Source organism: Opisthocomus hoazin, chromosome 3 (genome assembly GCF_030867145.1).
Source record: "Opisthocomus hoazin isolate bOpiHoa1 chromosome 3, bOpiHoa1.hap1, whole genome shotgun sequence".
Lineage (NCBI taxonomy): Eukaryota > Metazoa > Chordata > Aves > Opisthocomiformes > Opisthocomidae > Opisthocomus > Opisthocomus hoazin.
In genome coordinates, this window is record NC_134416.1 from 65,324,661 (window position 1) to 65,339,580 (window position 14,920).

The window sequence follows — 14,920 nt, forward strand, 5'->3', positions numbered from 1 at the left end:
CTAATCTGAGATGAACCAGTTTGTAGCAGATGTTTCTATATTGCTTCTATTCCTAACTTCAAATGCCAGCAGATTTGCAATCTGGAAAATAATTATAATAAAAAAAAAATGCTATCAGAAATTTTAGGATTTGAACTATGACACTAAAATGATCTAAAGCCTAATTGTCTTGTATAAAGTTGCAGAAGGTCATACTACAAGGTTTATAAATTGGAGGTTTAACCTTTTTTCCTAATTAGGATGATAAAATGAAGCTCAAGGATATGTACAAGGTTATCATATATAAGGAATGTTTCCCTGTTGGGTATCCTTTGTAAAACACCTTCAGACAGCATTTTTTTATTAAAGGCATTGCTACTGATTTTTCTGGGATATATTTATGTTTTTTTTTTTAATCCTGGCTTTACAGTTTAAACAGCTTTGTTTTTTATTGCAGTTGCTTTGTGGTAGATACTTTGATAACTTTTGAAGAAAATATGTTGAAATAAGCAAGAGTGGATGGAGAGTTAGAATCAATAAAAAAGGGGAAAAACTCCCAAGGCTTTTTCTGTCTTGTGGTAAAGTCTTGGCCCCACATCCCAGAACTGCTGACAGAAGCACATAACCTCATGCTTCTGATCAGGACCAGGGGTTATTTTTGCCTCTTCTCCTGTTTGGGTGGGAGGGGATGTCAGATTACTTTGGAGGATCTCTGCTCTGCTGCTGGGAGATAGAAAAGTTCCCAGTGGTGTGGTAAAGGAGCAGGAGCTGGCCTCAGTTCCCTGCGACCCTGCACTCTCTGCACTAATGTGGGAGCTGAGTGCTGTACGGCAGTGTTCCACCTCTCTTGCTTTGCCATACCCAAAAGGCACCCACCTAGTGCAGTGGTTAACTCCATTTCAAAAGAGCAGACAGTGAAATCAGTGCTGTTCAAGACAGGAAAAAGCACTGTTTCTAGGGCACCTTAATTTCAAGGATGCTCAGAAACCTAAGTGAGGGAGAGATGGCGTGCCCTCTTACAACAGTACTTGCTTTTGTCATTTTAGAACAAAATTCTGGTAAATCAAGTAGAGGGCTTGCAACAGTGAGTTGTTTGGTTTTTTTTTTCCTATTGACTTTACTCAGAAAAGCTTAAATCCTGTAACTTGTTCTTTAGCTGAGGCATGAATGGCTTTGTCTTCCCATTTTCCTTTTGGGCCTTTTTACAGATAATAACTGCTTTTCAATTTGTCTTAAATTTTACTTGAATGTGTGACAAGTTTAGTTCCACTGGAGCGATGTCACCCCTCATCTCCCTTTGCCAAAATATGCACAGCAAAAATGAAAAACTAGTGAGTGTCAAAACACTGGAGAAATATGACTTGACTGTGACAACTAGTTTTATTTTTCTTATTATGAATGCTACAGTTTTTAATTTGTGAGTCAAGATTTTTTTTTAGCTCACAACATACTTAATTTTGCTCACATACCCCCAAAAAAGACAATATCCATTTTTTAATGGAAATAACTAGTGAAATAAATTTGAACATTTTCATATTTTACTGTTTTTAATGCATGCACTGCAGATGTTGTATTGTCAGGAGAACACTGCGCATGGAAAGTCAAGGAGGAGATATCAACTAGCCTTTCTTGCAGATAATGAGATGTAAATGCAGGAATGAATATTATTATGTAGATGTCTTCCTGGGAGAACCATTTGTTGGGTTATGCTAGCAGAAAGGCCTGTGAGCGATGCTTCAGCACCCGTCCCGGTCAGCGATGGTTTCTGTTGGTAACTGGGAGCTGACTTACTGCTGCTTCTCTCAAGAGACAACTGTTTCTACAGCTAGGGACAGAAAATTATATTTTTAGGTTTTTGGTTTTCCAATATACCAAGATAGTGATTGCCATTTGTAACATCTTTTAGACAGGGAGATTGCAGAGCATCTTAACTGGTTTGGCAAAAAACCTTATAGTGTTGTAAGCTTCTTTTATGGCATTAAAAAAATAGAAAAAGATGGATGTTTTTTTCTTTTGTTTCTGTTTTTTTTGACTCTGAGGTGGAATTTCTGGAATAATATCTAGAGATATGTCAATAAAAATCCCATCTCTAAATATTAGTGATGACTGGCAGAACTTTATTAGCTACAGCTGTGGATAAAAAGAAATGTAAATCTCAATATCATCTGTTGTAGATGACTAGGAAAAGGCTTCAGAAATCTCTGGAGAATGAAAAATCCCATGTAAGATTCCCGGTGTAAACCAAATATTTTAAATTATTTTAGGAAAAGGAAACAACATTCCTCTTTCTAGAAAACTAATTTAGTCAGTGGTTTTCCTATAATGTGTGTTTTAATGGATTTATCATGAATAATCATGACAACAACAAACGGAACTGTATGATATGAACATGAAAAATAGTGATCCGTTCAGGGGTCGAACTTTTGCATATATTAGTCAAGAATATTAAAAAATATGAACATGCTTGAAAGGTGAGCTGAGAGGCGAATTAAGCAGAAGAAAAAGTAAGAAAAGAATTATGCAGAGATTTTTGTCATGAATCAGTCTATTGCAGTATTTCAAGGAAAATATAAAAAAGTGATGTCTAAAGATTAATAGAAATGGAGCAGCACTGAAGTGGAATTTCTGACTGGAAAGATTTCAGAAATTGTTTGGGGGTGATAAGGTTATATTGTTGCAGATCTGGAATCCTTTTCACTTGCTAACAAGACGAGGCTACTCAGAGTCCATCTTTTGGAACAGAGGCTACTGTCCCTTGCAAGTTTGTACATCGTAATGAAAATTATTCCCATATGATACTGCAAGGGGCAACAAATCAGGCTCATCATACCACAAGTATGCTGAGTTACTGCCATCGCCTGCTGATATATAGTTGCATAAGTAGTAGGATCCAGAGGAATATTTTTTTCTGCCTTGCCCATGTTGTAAAACTGAGACAGGAAGGATGTTTTTTAAAAAGATTCTGCTATGTCATGGACTCAGCAGGTAATTTCAATAGAATCCTTCTCAGGTTTATGTAGGACAAGTTTTTGTCCTTCTAATTGGTACATTAATAAAAGGAAATCTAAACATAGCATGTACTTAAGGCTATCTTTCTGAATTTCCCCAGAAAAAAGCTACCATATAGGGTTAGTCTTCATCTTGTTTGCTCTCAGTACAAAATTTTTAAATCATTTTTGTTGAGCAGTGAGTGGTCATCCAAGAATGCTGTAAAACTGATAAAAAGATCAAATATTTGGCATTTCTTCAACTATGCATGTGTGAAAAAACAGACACTTAAATCTCACAGGAATTTCTAAATATTATGGAAACAACACTGAGAGTGGTTGTCATTTTCTCTGTTATTAAAGGGCTATGCTGATTTCTTTCACAATGGCTACCCCAATTATATGAGCATTTTAGAAGTCCCTCAGAAGTTTTGATTACATCCAATGTCATCCTAAACTAGGCTAGGGATAAAAGAGTATCCCACAGTTTGTGAATAATTGAGTAGGCTTCTGTATAACAATGAGGTGCCTTATGAAAGGCAAATGTTTGTTTGCTGTGTGCTCACATCTGCATCTATTTATTCATATTTATAGGTAAATTCATGTGCTAATGCTTTGTTAGACATTGAGATACAAACTGTCTGTTGGTGTAACCAGATAAAATGCTGCCAAAATGCAGTGGAAGTGTAGATGTTCATACCAGCTTTAAAAGTGATTGTAGGTTAAAAAAAAAAATAAATTCCAAATGCAAGGTTGTATATTGGCATGTGTACATGTCAAATCAGGAGTCTTCTTCAAGCCATTCTGTTCTTCAGATATCTCCTCTCCCTGAAGGTCTGGAAAAAAACAGATGTCAATACATTGAAGCAGTAACAGTCGAAAGGTAAATCTTATGGTTCCCTCCTCTTGCTGTTCAGTGTTCTCCTTTAAAAGCAAGGACTGATTATTCCTGGAGTCTAAACGCTGAATGAAGCCTTTGCATTCATCCCAATGCTGAAATTTGGTAAAAGCCTAATAAAGAGCAACCTTACAGATATCTAGTGTCTGGCCCTCTTCGATGGATACTTTGAAGGGCCTGCTAATAAGGGTGTCAAAGCCTTCCTCTTCATTTTTGTGACTTTAGCTTTGACACTCTTCCAGATTGATACCCATTGAAAAAAGACTGAAGCTGCCATTCAGGAAAGCCTGCTCATTTATCACTGAAGGAATTGCCTTGGAGTATGCGTTAGATGACCTTTTGTCTGGAAAAGATTCACATCCTTGCAGGGAGAAATCTGACTCGTTGACTTCGCTTGTCTAGTTTTCCATTTATTAGGGATACTACTGATGTACTAGATCTATCGGATACTTTGAATTGTAACAAAATACAACTGTGCCATATTAAAAAACAAATAAACAAAAAACCCCAAACAAAACCTGAAAAACCTTACTCTGTCAGTTGACACAAAGCTTCTGTTACCTTATCACCAGCTGTCCAAATTTCATGTTCAGTAAAACGTGGATACCGTGTTTGTGGTAAAACCCACCACCACTGATGGTGAGGACTGTAGGTCGATCTGTTTTTCTAAAGAGAAGTCTGTGAGAACTGTAAACCATTAAGGGCAGATAATGGAAATCAATACAAGATTTGAAATGAAGGCAATGGGTTTTACCTTGATAAAGAACTTGTTAGGAAAAGACTTTCCTCAAAGGAAGAGAGATGAACTGAAAATACACGTAGCATAATAGTCCACCCAGATCCCTGAAGAGCCAGGAGTATTATTAAAAGCTACACTTTTGTTAAATGAATAAATACATCCATTTTAGATAGTTGGTACTATTGCTTCTAATACAGTCAAAATAGAACAAATATTCTGTACCTCTACGTTATCTGCAAAAGTGTAGATTTTTACAGCATAACACTGTGAAGAGTTAATATGGGTTAAAACTGTGGCACCAGTGCTATAACTTTGGTAAAATAAGTTGCAACACGGCCAGGAAGTGATTTGAAGAAAGTACTATCTAATAAAGATGGTTTATGATGTCCCACAGTGTAATGACACTTTTTTCAGGAAATAGGATATTGTCTTTGCTTTCCCCCAGGTTAGGTGATGTAATTTCTGAGATAGGAAGTACAGTTGCACAGCTGCCACTTTACAACCTTAGCAGAAAAAAAACTGACTTGCATGCTTTGTAACAAGTATACTTGCAGAGGATTTCATTAAATGCTATGTTTTCTTCCAAAAGTCTTCATAATTAAACATATTGATAATGTAGTCCAATGGTGGGTTTTTAAAAGAAAAACACTACTTTGACTGATAACATTCATCTGAGATAATGACAGCAGGATAGTATCGGTATGGTCATATCAGAATCTGACTAATGAAGTTTAATTATTTCAATGACACTGTATTTGATGTTTATACTCAGTTTACACAGCATCACACTGAGGGGAAAACTCCTCACTTTATGTCTCCCTACTCATATTTCCGTATTGGTTTTTTTTTTGTCATGAGATGTGTTTGATCTGATCCAAATTAAATAGTACTGTACTTCTTGTGTTGTGTGATTAAATTTTATAGAATTTCTGAAGAAATAAGGCTCTTCACATATGGGCGGTGGAACCATAACTAGCATTGGGTTTTTTTTTTGTTTTGTTTTTTAATGTATCCTTGAAATGATAGCATAAAATTCCGTATGGTATTGTTTATAGAGCTGTACAAGTATTGAAGAGGAGAATGAAGTAAGCTATTTTCTTAGATTATAAAATTAGATTAATATCTAATCCCTCACTTGCATAGTATGGTCTAGAGAATTACCTGTAATCAGCTTCTCTTTGAACTGCAAATGTATTTTTATTTGATAATTCAATCCTGGTTTTAAACTTCTGGTTATGTCAATACCACCAGAACGCTTGGCAAATAGTCTAATGAAGTACCCTTGTTGCTTAAAAATGCATTTCAAGTAAAATCTAGTGTGTTTCTCATTAAAATGAGAGGATAATATTGTTTTGTTTTGTATTTCCTGGAAGATTTTATTTTTCACCAAGCATTCCCAAACTTTTATAATCTGCATAGTTTTTCCTTAGAAAGTTTGTAATTGAATTAAGTGAGAGAACTAGATCTTGTTCTCCAGCAGTGGTCACATTGGTGCTTATTTCAACTTTGTGTTTTCTTTTCTGTGCATACGAGCTTATACTAAGTGCTCATTACAGTGTTGTATTAAAAGCTGCAATGAAAGTCTCTCAATACTTTCACCGATATAGAGTATAAATATGAAAGCTAGAAATACATATAGTCATTTCTGAAAGTATTTTCTCTAATGAAAGCGTTATGATTCTTTTCGTTTTCAAAGTTCATGAATTTACTTGCAACTCAGGAATTGTCATGTTTGGCATGCATGAACGAAATTGAAGCAAAAAGATCTACAAAGAACTGACAACCAATATGTATAAATTGAGGAATTTGGGTTACCTGAATAGAAATAATTGATGGTCTCAGAATCTGCCAGACTTTTAAAATAAAATATTGTCATTTTAAAATTTCTTCCTAAGCCAATTATGGAACTGAATGTATTTATGATATTGTCCACCTTTAAAGAAAGGCTGATATAATCTATTGATTTTGTTTGCAGATTTTCAGGCGTTGTTGGCTGGTTTTCAAGAAGGCTTCCAGTAAAGGACCCAGGAGGCTAGAAAAATTTCCAGATGAGAAGGCAGCATATTTCAGGAATTTTCACAAGGTAAGTCGTGCCTTTCTTGTGAACTAAAGCATTGCCTGTTTACCACTCTTCCTTGGAAAGAGTGTGTTCTTGATATGTCTAGTTTGCAAACAGTACAGTGAGAACGGGGTTGAAAACCTAATCCTGATGCTAAAAGCACACTAAAACTGCTGTAAATCTCAATGGTGCACGGGAGATATCACACTGTTTTTTCCAGATGAGCAGAAAAACCCCATTGTGTGTGAAGTGACAGATTGATTTTTTTTTTCTTTAAACATTAGTGTTTTCGGAAGAAGTAAAATAGGCTGCTTAATCAAGTGTTTAACCTTAGTTATTAACTAAGTATTGAACGAATTCTGAAAATGCTAAATGCCTTGGTTGTAATGGTGACATTGGTTGAATATGTAATGTTTTTCCCAGAAATTGTCAAGATTTACAAGATCTGTCAACAGCAAGGACTTCTAAGGGTAAAAATTGAGGATTCACTGAGATTCTCTCTCTGTCACTATCACTCTGTGGTGGAAAACAAGATATTTAAGCACAAGTTTTTATTTTTGTCTTGTAAATTACTGTTGTCATCTCCCCAAGTCAGTCAGTAGACTTGAAGTTAGCTAATCCTAAAATAAAGCAAGGGTCTATGCTTGTCCTATTGTCTTCTATCCAGTCACCTTTACCTTTATGTCATATCAACATTAGATATTATGTCAAAATTGGCAGATTGAAACACAAAGATGACTTAGCCAAGGTCATATGGCAAGCAGTGAAAGAGTGTGGATGTTAAGTCAAGATCTCTTGAAGGCAAGTCTAATGCTTTTGTCTATAAAACTATAAAAAAACTATAAAACTATAAAACTATAAATTAGTCTTTAACTTCCAGTAACCTTTTGGTATCTTAAAATGAAAAATGTATATATAATAAATAGCATTCAATTATCCTGTGAATATTTTCTAAGAAAAATAGCCCCAGTAATTTCATATTGCCAAAAATCCACCTTTGGATCTTATATTGGTATCCAGGTTTAGCACTGACATGTACTAGGCAATTGGCACGTTCACTGATGTACCACAATGGCAATGTTTGCTCCCATGTGCAGTAAGTCCACACTGAGCAAAAGTCGTTCTTCTCTTCAACGTAAATTTAAAAAAAAATTACAAGATGTAACTTAATTATGGTTCTTTGAAAGGATTAGGTGGACGGTTTGGGCTGATAGCTGTAGTGATGACTGAAATGCCAAGGAGATCCCTTATCTATTAAGTTTGTATGGATGAGCAACAAGGCAGAAGGATAAAAATGTGGGCCTTTGGGAGGAGCTTTCGGCGTGAGTGGATGTTAAATTTTTTTTTGAGCATGTTATATCTTATAGCATACTTTATGTTTTAAAGGATTCAGAAACACTTTATATGCTTCTTGTCAGCTGTTGTCTGTGTAGAAAACTAGTGTGGAAAGTAAGAATCATTTAAGAAGTTGAAAAAATAACATAGATACAGATGTAGCTGCATGTTATTGTAGTACTGATGGGAGGGTGGTCCTTTGCATGTAACATAAACAAACAAGGGGGTAGTGTTCTTTTTCAGCCCTTTTTTTCCTCTAATTCCACTCCTTGGTAGAGGAAGAGAAAGAAATGCTCTTTCTTTTTTAAACGGATACTGAGTTTCTGGCAGTAGAGAAAAAAGAATTGTATCAATTCACTTGGATGATACCCATTTTTCAAATAAAGTGTTGAAATAATTTCAAGTTATATTATCAGAAAATAGAAACCCTGAATCTTATTCTCAGACTTGATTTTTTTTTAAAGGATATTTTATTATTTCATAATGATTGTTCTCAATTGCCTCAATTCTGATAAATGAAATAGTGGTAGAGTAGATGTGCATGAGTTGTGAATAGTCATCGAGTGTGAGTATTGAGGGAACAGTGCAGGTCATTACAGGAGCAAATATAGTTATTTGGTTGCTGGTATTGGATCAAAATATCCTGGTTCTTTTTCTTTCTTTTCTACAGCTTCTTATTGATTTATTGTGTTTTGAAGCGGTTCAAAATACATGTTTACTGCTATGCAGTGCAAGCTGTTAGACCTGTTTTGAAATTCTTTCTTTCCTTATTCATTCACAAAATATAAGGAGGGCATCTGGTGTGCAAAGTTGAAGGGTAATTCTGAACTCTAAAAATCAATTGAAAAATTTATTAAATAAGGAAGAAACGAAAGACCTGATGTTTTTTAAGGAAGATTAAAATACGTGTTGCAAGCCTGACTCCTTATGAAAGGACAACATGTTTTAAAGGGTGAAAGGCTCTGATCGCACACTAATATTCATATAAGATTATGTACGTCAACCCTGAAGTCCTTACCCCCGTACAATCTCTTTATAGCTAGTAGAAGAAAGGGGGTGGTGCAGAGGAGGACTCAGAACATACTGGGATCCTCTAGGAGCTTTTGTACTTCAGACCTTCAGATTGGTCTAGGTTACCATAGGAGAAGGTCTAGGAGTAGCACATACTCTTACCGTACAGGTTTTATAGCTTTCTCATGCAAAGAGTTATAGGAGAAAATTGTACCTCTCAAGTGGAAGCATAACAAAAATTAATACCTTTGATGTATCTGCATTCGAATCAGTGTCCAGGATCACAAGCAGTACCCCAATATAAGTAAGTCATCAAGATTTTAAGCGTCTCCATTTTTCCATGGATGTTTGATCTTGAAATGTAGATTTAATCAAATTCCCATATAAAGCATTTTACCTAGATCGCTAGATATCTTCTATACTTACATGATAAACCTGTGTACTGGATAATGTGAATTATAGAAGGAGCTCTGGTCTAAAAAAAAAAAAAAAAAGAAAAATGTGACTGGGACCTCAAAGCTAGGACAATAATAAACAGAGACTTTCTGTTTTACATATCCTAAATAAATATTTATTAATATAGAGATAAGATGGCCTCTTCAGAAAATGGACTTTCCCCTCCCCGGTATCCAGACAATATGGGGGTTTATTTGTTATTCTGTAAATTCTCTAATGCTGTCGTGCATTTCTTTCAGTATCTTTTCCAGTGATTTTCTCATTATAAAGAACAGTAATGGCATTAGTCCTTATAGACAAGTGCCTCCCGACAGTCACAGTGAATATTACATTCATTAGTCAAAACATGACCTCATCTGTTCATTCCAGTTTCTGGTATCAAATTAAAATGTCTCAATACTGTAAATTTAGATCATTACTCTCTTGCTCAGGTAAGTTATAGCTTGGCTGTACTATTTTTCTCTTGAACATTCTTTGCAGAGGTTGTGCAGAACAGCTGTGTTTACTCCCATTACTCCAAAGACGGCATACAACAGCAATAGCTCTGCACCCATCCCAGGGGTATGTTCTTGGGAGCTGTTCCTACACTATCAGAAAAGGCCAAAACCAAACACCACAGCTTTACCAACTTAAAAGAGGGAGTAAACAGGAAGCTTTCTTATTTTTTGTAAAAGAAGATAAAAGGTACACAGAAAGTGAAATTCTTTCAGGCTTTGGACACACACTGATCAGACAGTACCAGTGCCTGTTTCTCATTAGGAGGGGCTTGCAAGAGCATTACAGAAAGTCAACGTGGTTAAAAGTAGCAACATGAAGGTTATTAGAAATGAGAGATCAAACTTCGAAACCTGAAGTGTACCCAAATAAACTAGAAAGCATTACACAGTTGACCAATTAGTTGTTAAAACAGAATTAGAAAAAGTAGAGCTTGAAGAGCAACTAGGGAGAAGAGTCAAAACTGGTTATAAATACAGATTCTGACTCATCAGGAGCAAAAGGCTTGTCAAAGACCCTGTGCATCCAACTAACAATGAAAGTATAAAGGCTGTGTGCAAGAAAGAGAGTATAAGTGAGCACATTTGCATTGGGGTATACTGTAGAGGAAACTGGCATGCTTGGGTGTGGGTATGCAAGGGAGCATTCTGCAGAAATATCTCTGTATCATAAACTTGATCGCAGATATTTCAACCCCAGCTACACAAAATAGTCTGTAGCAAAGTATGGAGAACATAGACCAGCTTCACCCAAGAGCCCAAAGGGAACTTATGAATGACATAGCTGAATTACTAACTGTAGTCCATAAACTCTGAAGTGAGAAGTACCAGATGTGAATTCTTCTGTTCCTTTTAAAATCACTAGTCCCATTAATGTATGCTTCACTTTCACTAATAGGGTAAATAACCCTCACACCAAGTGAAGGTGTGAGTTGGGCCCTTCCCTGACAAGATATAGCTGTCTTGGAGAAAGAGAAGCTTCAATTTGTCAATGCTGGCGTGCTTACCCTTCAAATAAATAAATAGGTGAAGTCTGGCATAGAGTTCAAGATTTATTGATTTAATCCTCTTCCAATACGAGAGATTGTTCTGTTAAGATTGTGTCAACAACAGCTGTCTCTAAGGTTTTAAGTTTTAAGTTAGCAAGATTAAAGTAGGACAAGATTTTTAGAATTTTTTGTTATTTACTTGTTTTTTCTGTTATCATGTTTGATTATGATGTGCTTTATAGAAATCTGCAAATGCAAAATAAAATAAATTGCAAAACATTTTAGCAATGACTTCTTATAGTCAAAAATATATATGAAACAGATGGTCTTAAGCACGTTATGTAATATGTGTCCACAAAAATAAATAATAATCAAGAAAAAGAATAGCAGTAGCCTTCTTACTGAAGGCTTTACTGAATTAAATTTGTGGCCAGGGCCACACAAGGGGAGTTACACTACACTTTTTGTTTCACTGCTTGATTATCCTTAAGAAAGTTGTAGAATGCTAAATACTATTTTCAGAAAATGGTGATTTATGTAAGGCAATCCCAAGGATTTATGGCAAGTCCTTATGTCACCTACAGCAGTTTCCTGAACAGTTCTTGGCAATAAGATCTCCTGTGCACACGTGCGCATAAGCATACCCCCAAAGTTTCTGTGGTGCATTCATAGTCCTGTTTTGTAAGAGGAAGGAGGGAACAGGTTCTTTTTGTGTTTAAAAACTCAGTATACAGGAACAATATTATATTTATTCTTCTATAGCACAGTTGCTAGTCTAATGAGATGGCCTTAAACCATGAGGTGGTTATTCACTTCAAAATATTTCAGGAGAAGTGAATTCCTCATAACTTTGAAAAACGCTGGATTTTGCCACAGTCATCGATGTGTTAGCCCATACTATTCTCAAATGTAATTACAACTCTAAAATTAAAAATAAAAATATTTACATAAAGTTACATTATCATAATCCTTATAAGAACTTCTCTCTGATTGTTTCCACTTACTCAGTTACCTTGGGGTTTTCTTTATAATGTTTGTGTTTTCTGTTTTTCAAAATCTCAAATTCAAACCTGTCTGGTTTTGCTATGTTGACCATTCTGCTTCCACTGTTTGTGTTCTAAATTTCCCCAACAAGTCCTTATTTTCTCATTGGATAAAGTCACTCAAAAATTCATATTAGATAAAAGCTATATATGAATACCTTATAAAGCTCTGGTCACATTCACAGCTATTGGATTTTTATTTTGAGAGCAATCCCAAATTGTACACCATTTTGTTTTTTTCTCCTTCTCCTCTTTTCCTTGCTCTTTAAAAGTGTGGTCAGATTTTATGGCCCAGAACTTCTTTCAGAAAACTTCAAAATAGTGATCTCAATGTAGCATTCTCTTAAGGGCCCGATAAAGGGGGTTGTGTGACTATGTTAGTTCTTGAATAATATTTTGCAAATTTTTATCCACAAAAAACTGAGAATTTGACAGTTATTTTTTGTAAGTCTTTGCTATTTGAGTTTGAAAGAGATGCCCAAACATACTTTGTGTGTCTTTTACCTGCTTACTTTGCTGAGTCTTTCAAAAAAGAGATAACTAAATTTTCCTGAAAAGCGTATCCTTATTTTTCCCCATTTTGACATGTAATTCTCTTCAAATATTTGTTGACGGCACTTTAAAGTAATATCTTGTCTTCTAGCAAAATCATCTGGTTGGTATGGGAAGGTTACAAAGGACATTGCTTTCATGGGCCGCTGTTACTCGGCTGGTGAGATTAAAATGAACCCTATTTAAATGAATAACTGGTAGTAAAATTGCTCAGCTCTGTACACCAAGCAATAAGATTTTCAGTAATTATCAGATCCCTCTTAAAATATAGAAGTATCTGAACAACGTAATTGTTCAAAGCAAGCATTCTATGAACCAATAAGCAAACTGCAGAAATAATTGGAGCTGTGCTGGTAATAAAGCTGTTAACAGAGTCTGCGAACATCAAAGGGCAGCATGCAAACTAATAAAATAAAATCTCTTTCAAGAAAGATTGTATTAAGGCAATAACCTCTTCTTTTCTTAACAATGTGGTGAAGAAACCTACAAGCTGAGCATGCTGACAGGACTTTGAGCTCCTGCAAGCATGGACCTAAAATGCTTGAATGACCATATGAGTCTCTTCATGTGTAGGACTCTACTTATCTTTCTAAACCTTGAAGGCACGGAGTATGAGTTAGGAGTGTCAATTCACAGATGAAATAAAGAAGTGGTGTCAATGGGTGGCTTTGAATTTCTCAGCAATGGCATCAGTGACTAAATCTAAGCATCAAGGAGGGAATACATGGTGGGAAAAGTAAAGATAATATCTTAGTCTTTACTAGTAACACAAAGCAACCCCCAGACATGTTAGTGGTGGTTTTGATATGAAGATCCATGTACACTAATTACAGTAAGTTCACAGTAGTGTTTGAGCATGTGTACGGTTCTGCAGCAAAAAGGACACTCTGCTCTTAAAAATCAGTTGTTTAAGTAGGAGCCTGGATTAGAGTTCTATTAAATGTTAAAACAAGCTGGAAGACTGAACTTTTTACTGTAAAATATATTGGATAGGGGAGGAACATTTAAACATTTCAACAGCCGGGGCAAAAAATAAAATCAAAAATTTTTAATGTAAAACTTTGAAAATGTCATTGACTCGTAGAATATTTCAAGTTGAAAGGGACCTCTGGGGTCTATTTAGTTCAATCTCCTGCTCAAAGTAGCATCAGTTAGATCATGTTGCTCATGGCCACGTCCAGTTGAGTTTTGAATATCTTCAGGGATGGAGGCTCCACGACCTCTACAAAGCTAAACATGAAGTCCTGCACCTGCGACCTAATAACCGAAGCAGCGAAAGAGGCTGGAGACTGAGTGGCTGGAGGGCAGCTCTGCTGAAAAGTCCCCGAGGGTCCTGCTGGGCAGTGAACTGAGCTTGAGCCAGCTGTGTGCCCTGGCAGCAATGAAGGAGAACCATGTTCTGGGCTGCCTCAGCAGGATTATGGGCAACAGGTTAAGGACTCTCAACTAGGAAAGGTCCTCCCTGCTGGGCACTTGTTAAACCATACCTGGAATACTGTGTCCAGTTCTGGTCCCCTCGCTGCTCTGTTCAAGAGAGACACTGAAAAAACTGAGAAAGACAGGCAGAGGGGCTAGTGAGAAAGTTGGAGGCTGGAGAACCTGATGTATGAGGAAAGGTTGAAGGAACTGCGTTTGCGCTAGTGAAGAGGGAAGGCCGGGGGGATTCTAATCACAACTGTCCAGTTTTGATGAGGTGGCTGAGGTGAGGAACAGAGGTGCTCTCTTCTCAAGCATGTGCAGGGAAAAGACAAGGCAAAGGGCAGAGGTTGCTTCAGGGGAAATTAGTTGGATATAAGGAGAAAAAATATTAGCCATGGGAACAACTAAGTATCAGAGCAGGCTGACCAGAGAGGTCAGTATTTCCTCACAGGAAGTCTTGAAGACTTAGCTTGGCAGGATCCCGTGTAATCTAACCTAAGGCCCTGCTTTCAAGGTTGGACCAGATGATCTCCAGGGTCCCTTCCAGCCTAGACTTTTCTATGAACTATGAAGTATGTGTCATTAAAGTTGCTACAAGCTCTTGATATATCCCTGTGCTGCATGTGTTGTGTCAAACTGGTCCTGCCCTCTCCTTAGTGTATATTTCAGTTATTTCTAGTGATGGAAAAAATACACTTAATCTTCCTAGTGCCTCATAAAACAGTCTCAAGAGAACTTTTATTTGAACTACTTTAGTGTTATTGCTTGATAGTAAAGAACATGATGGTCTGTCGTGGTGTGTCAGTTATGTATATTCTGGTTTTGCCATGAAAATCTAGCCACATTTTGGCAAAGTTTAAAGCCTTTGCAAACCTGTATTCTGCGCATGTTTGTTAGAAACACTTCTGTCTTTGACAGCTAAAAAGTCTCATGTCGTCTGTAAAGCTTCATATATGATG

The 14,920-nt window shown here is 36.3% G+C and overlaps 1 protein-coding gene across 2 annotated transcripts in view; it reads left to right on the forward strand.

Annotated features, from left to right (window-relative positions):
* DOK6 (docking protein 6) overlaps window positions 1-14,920 on the forward strand; it is a 269,778-nt gene that overhangs the window by 99,028 nt on the left and 155,830 nt on the right. For both annotated transcript variants that reach the window (XM_075416542.1, XM_075416543.1), the window contains exon 2: window positions 6,579-6,686. In XM_075416542.1, the coding sequence (XP_075272657.1) occupies window positions 6,579-6,686 (108 nt within the window). The remainder of the gene's footprint in view (window positions 1-6,578; window positions 6,687-14,920) is intronic.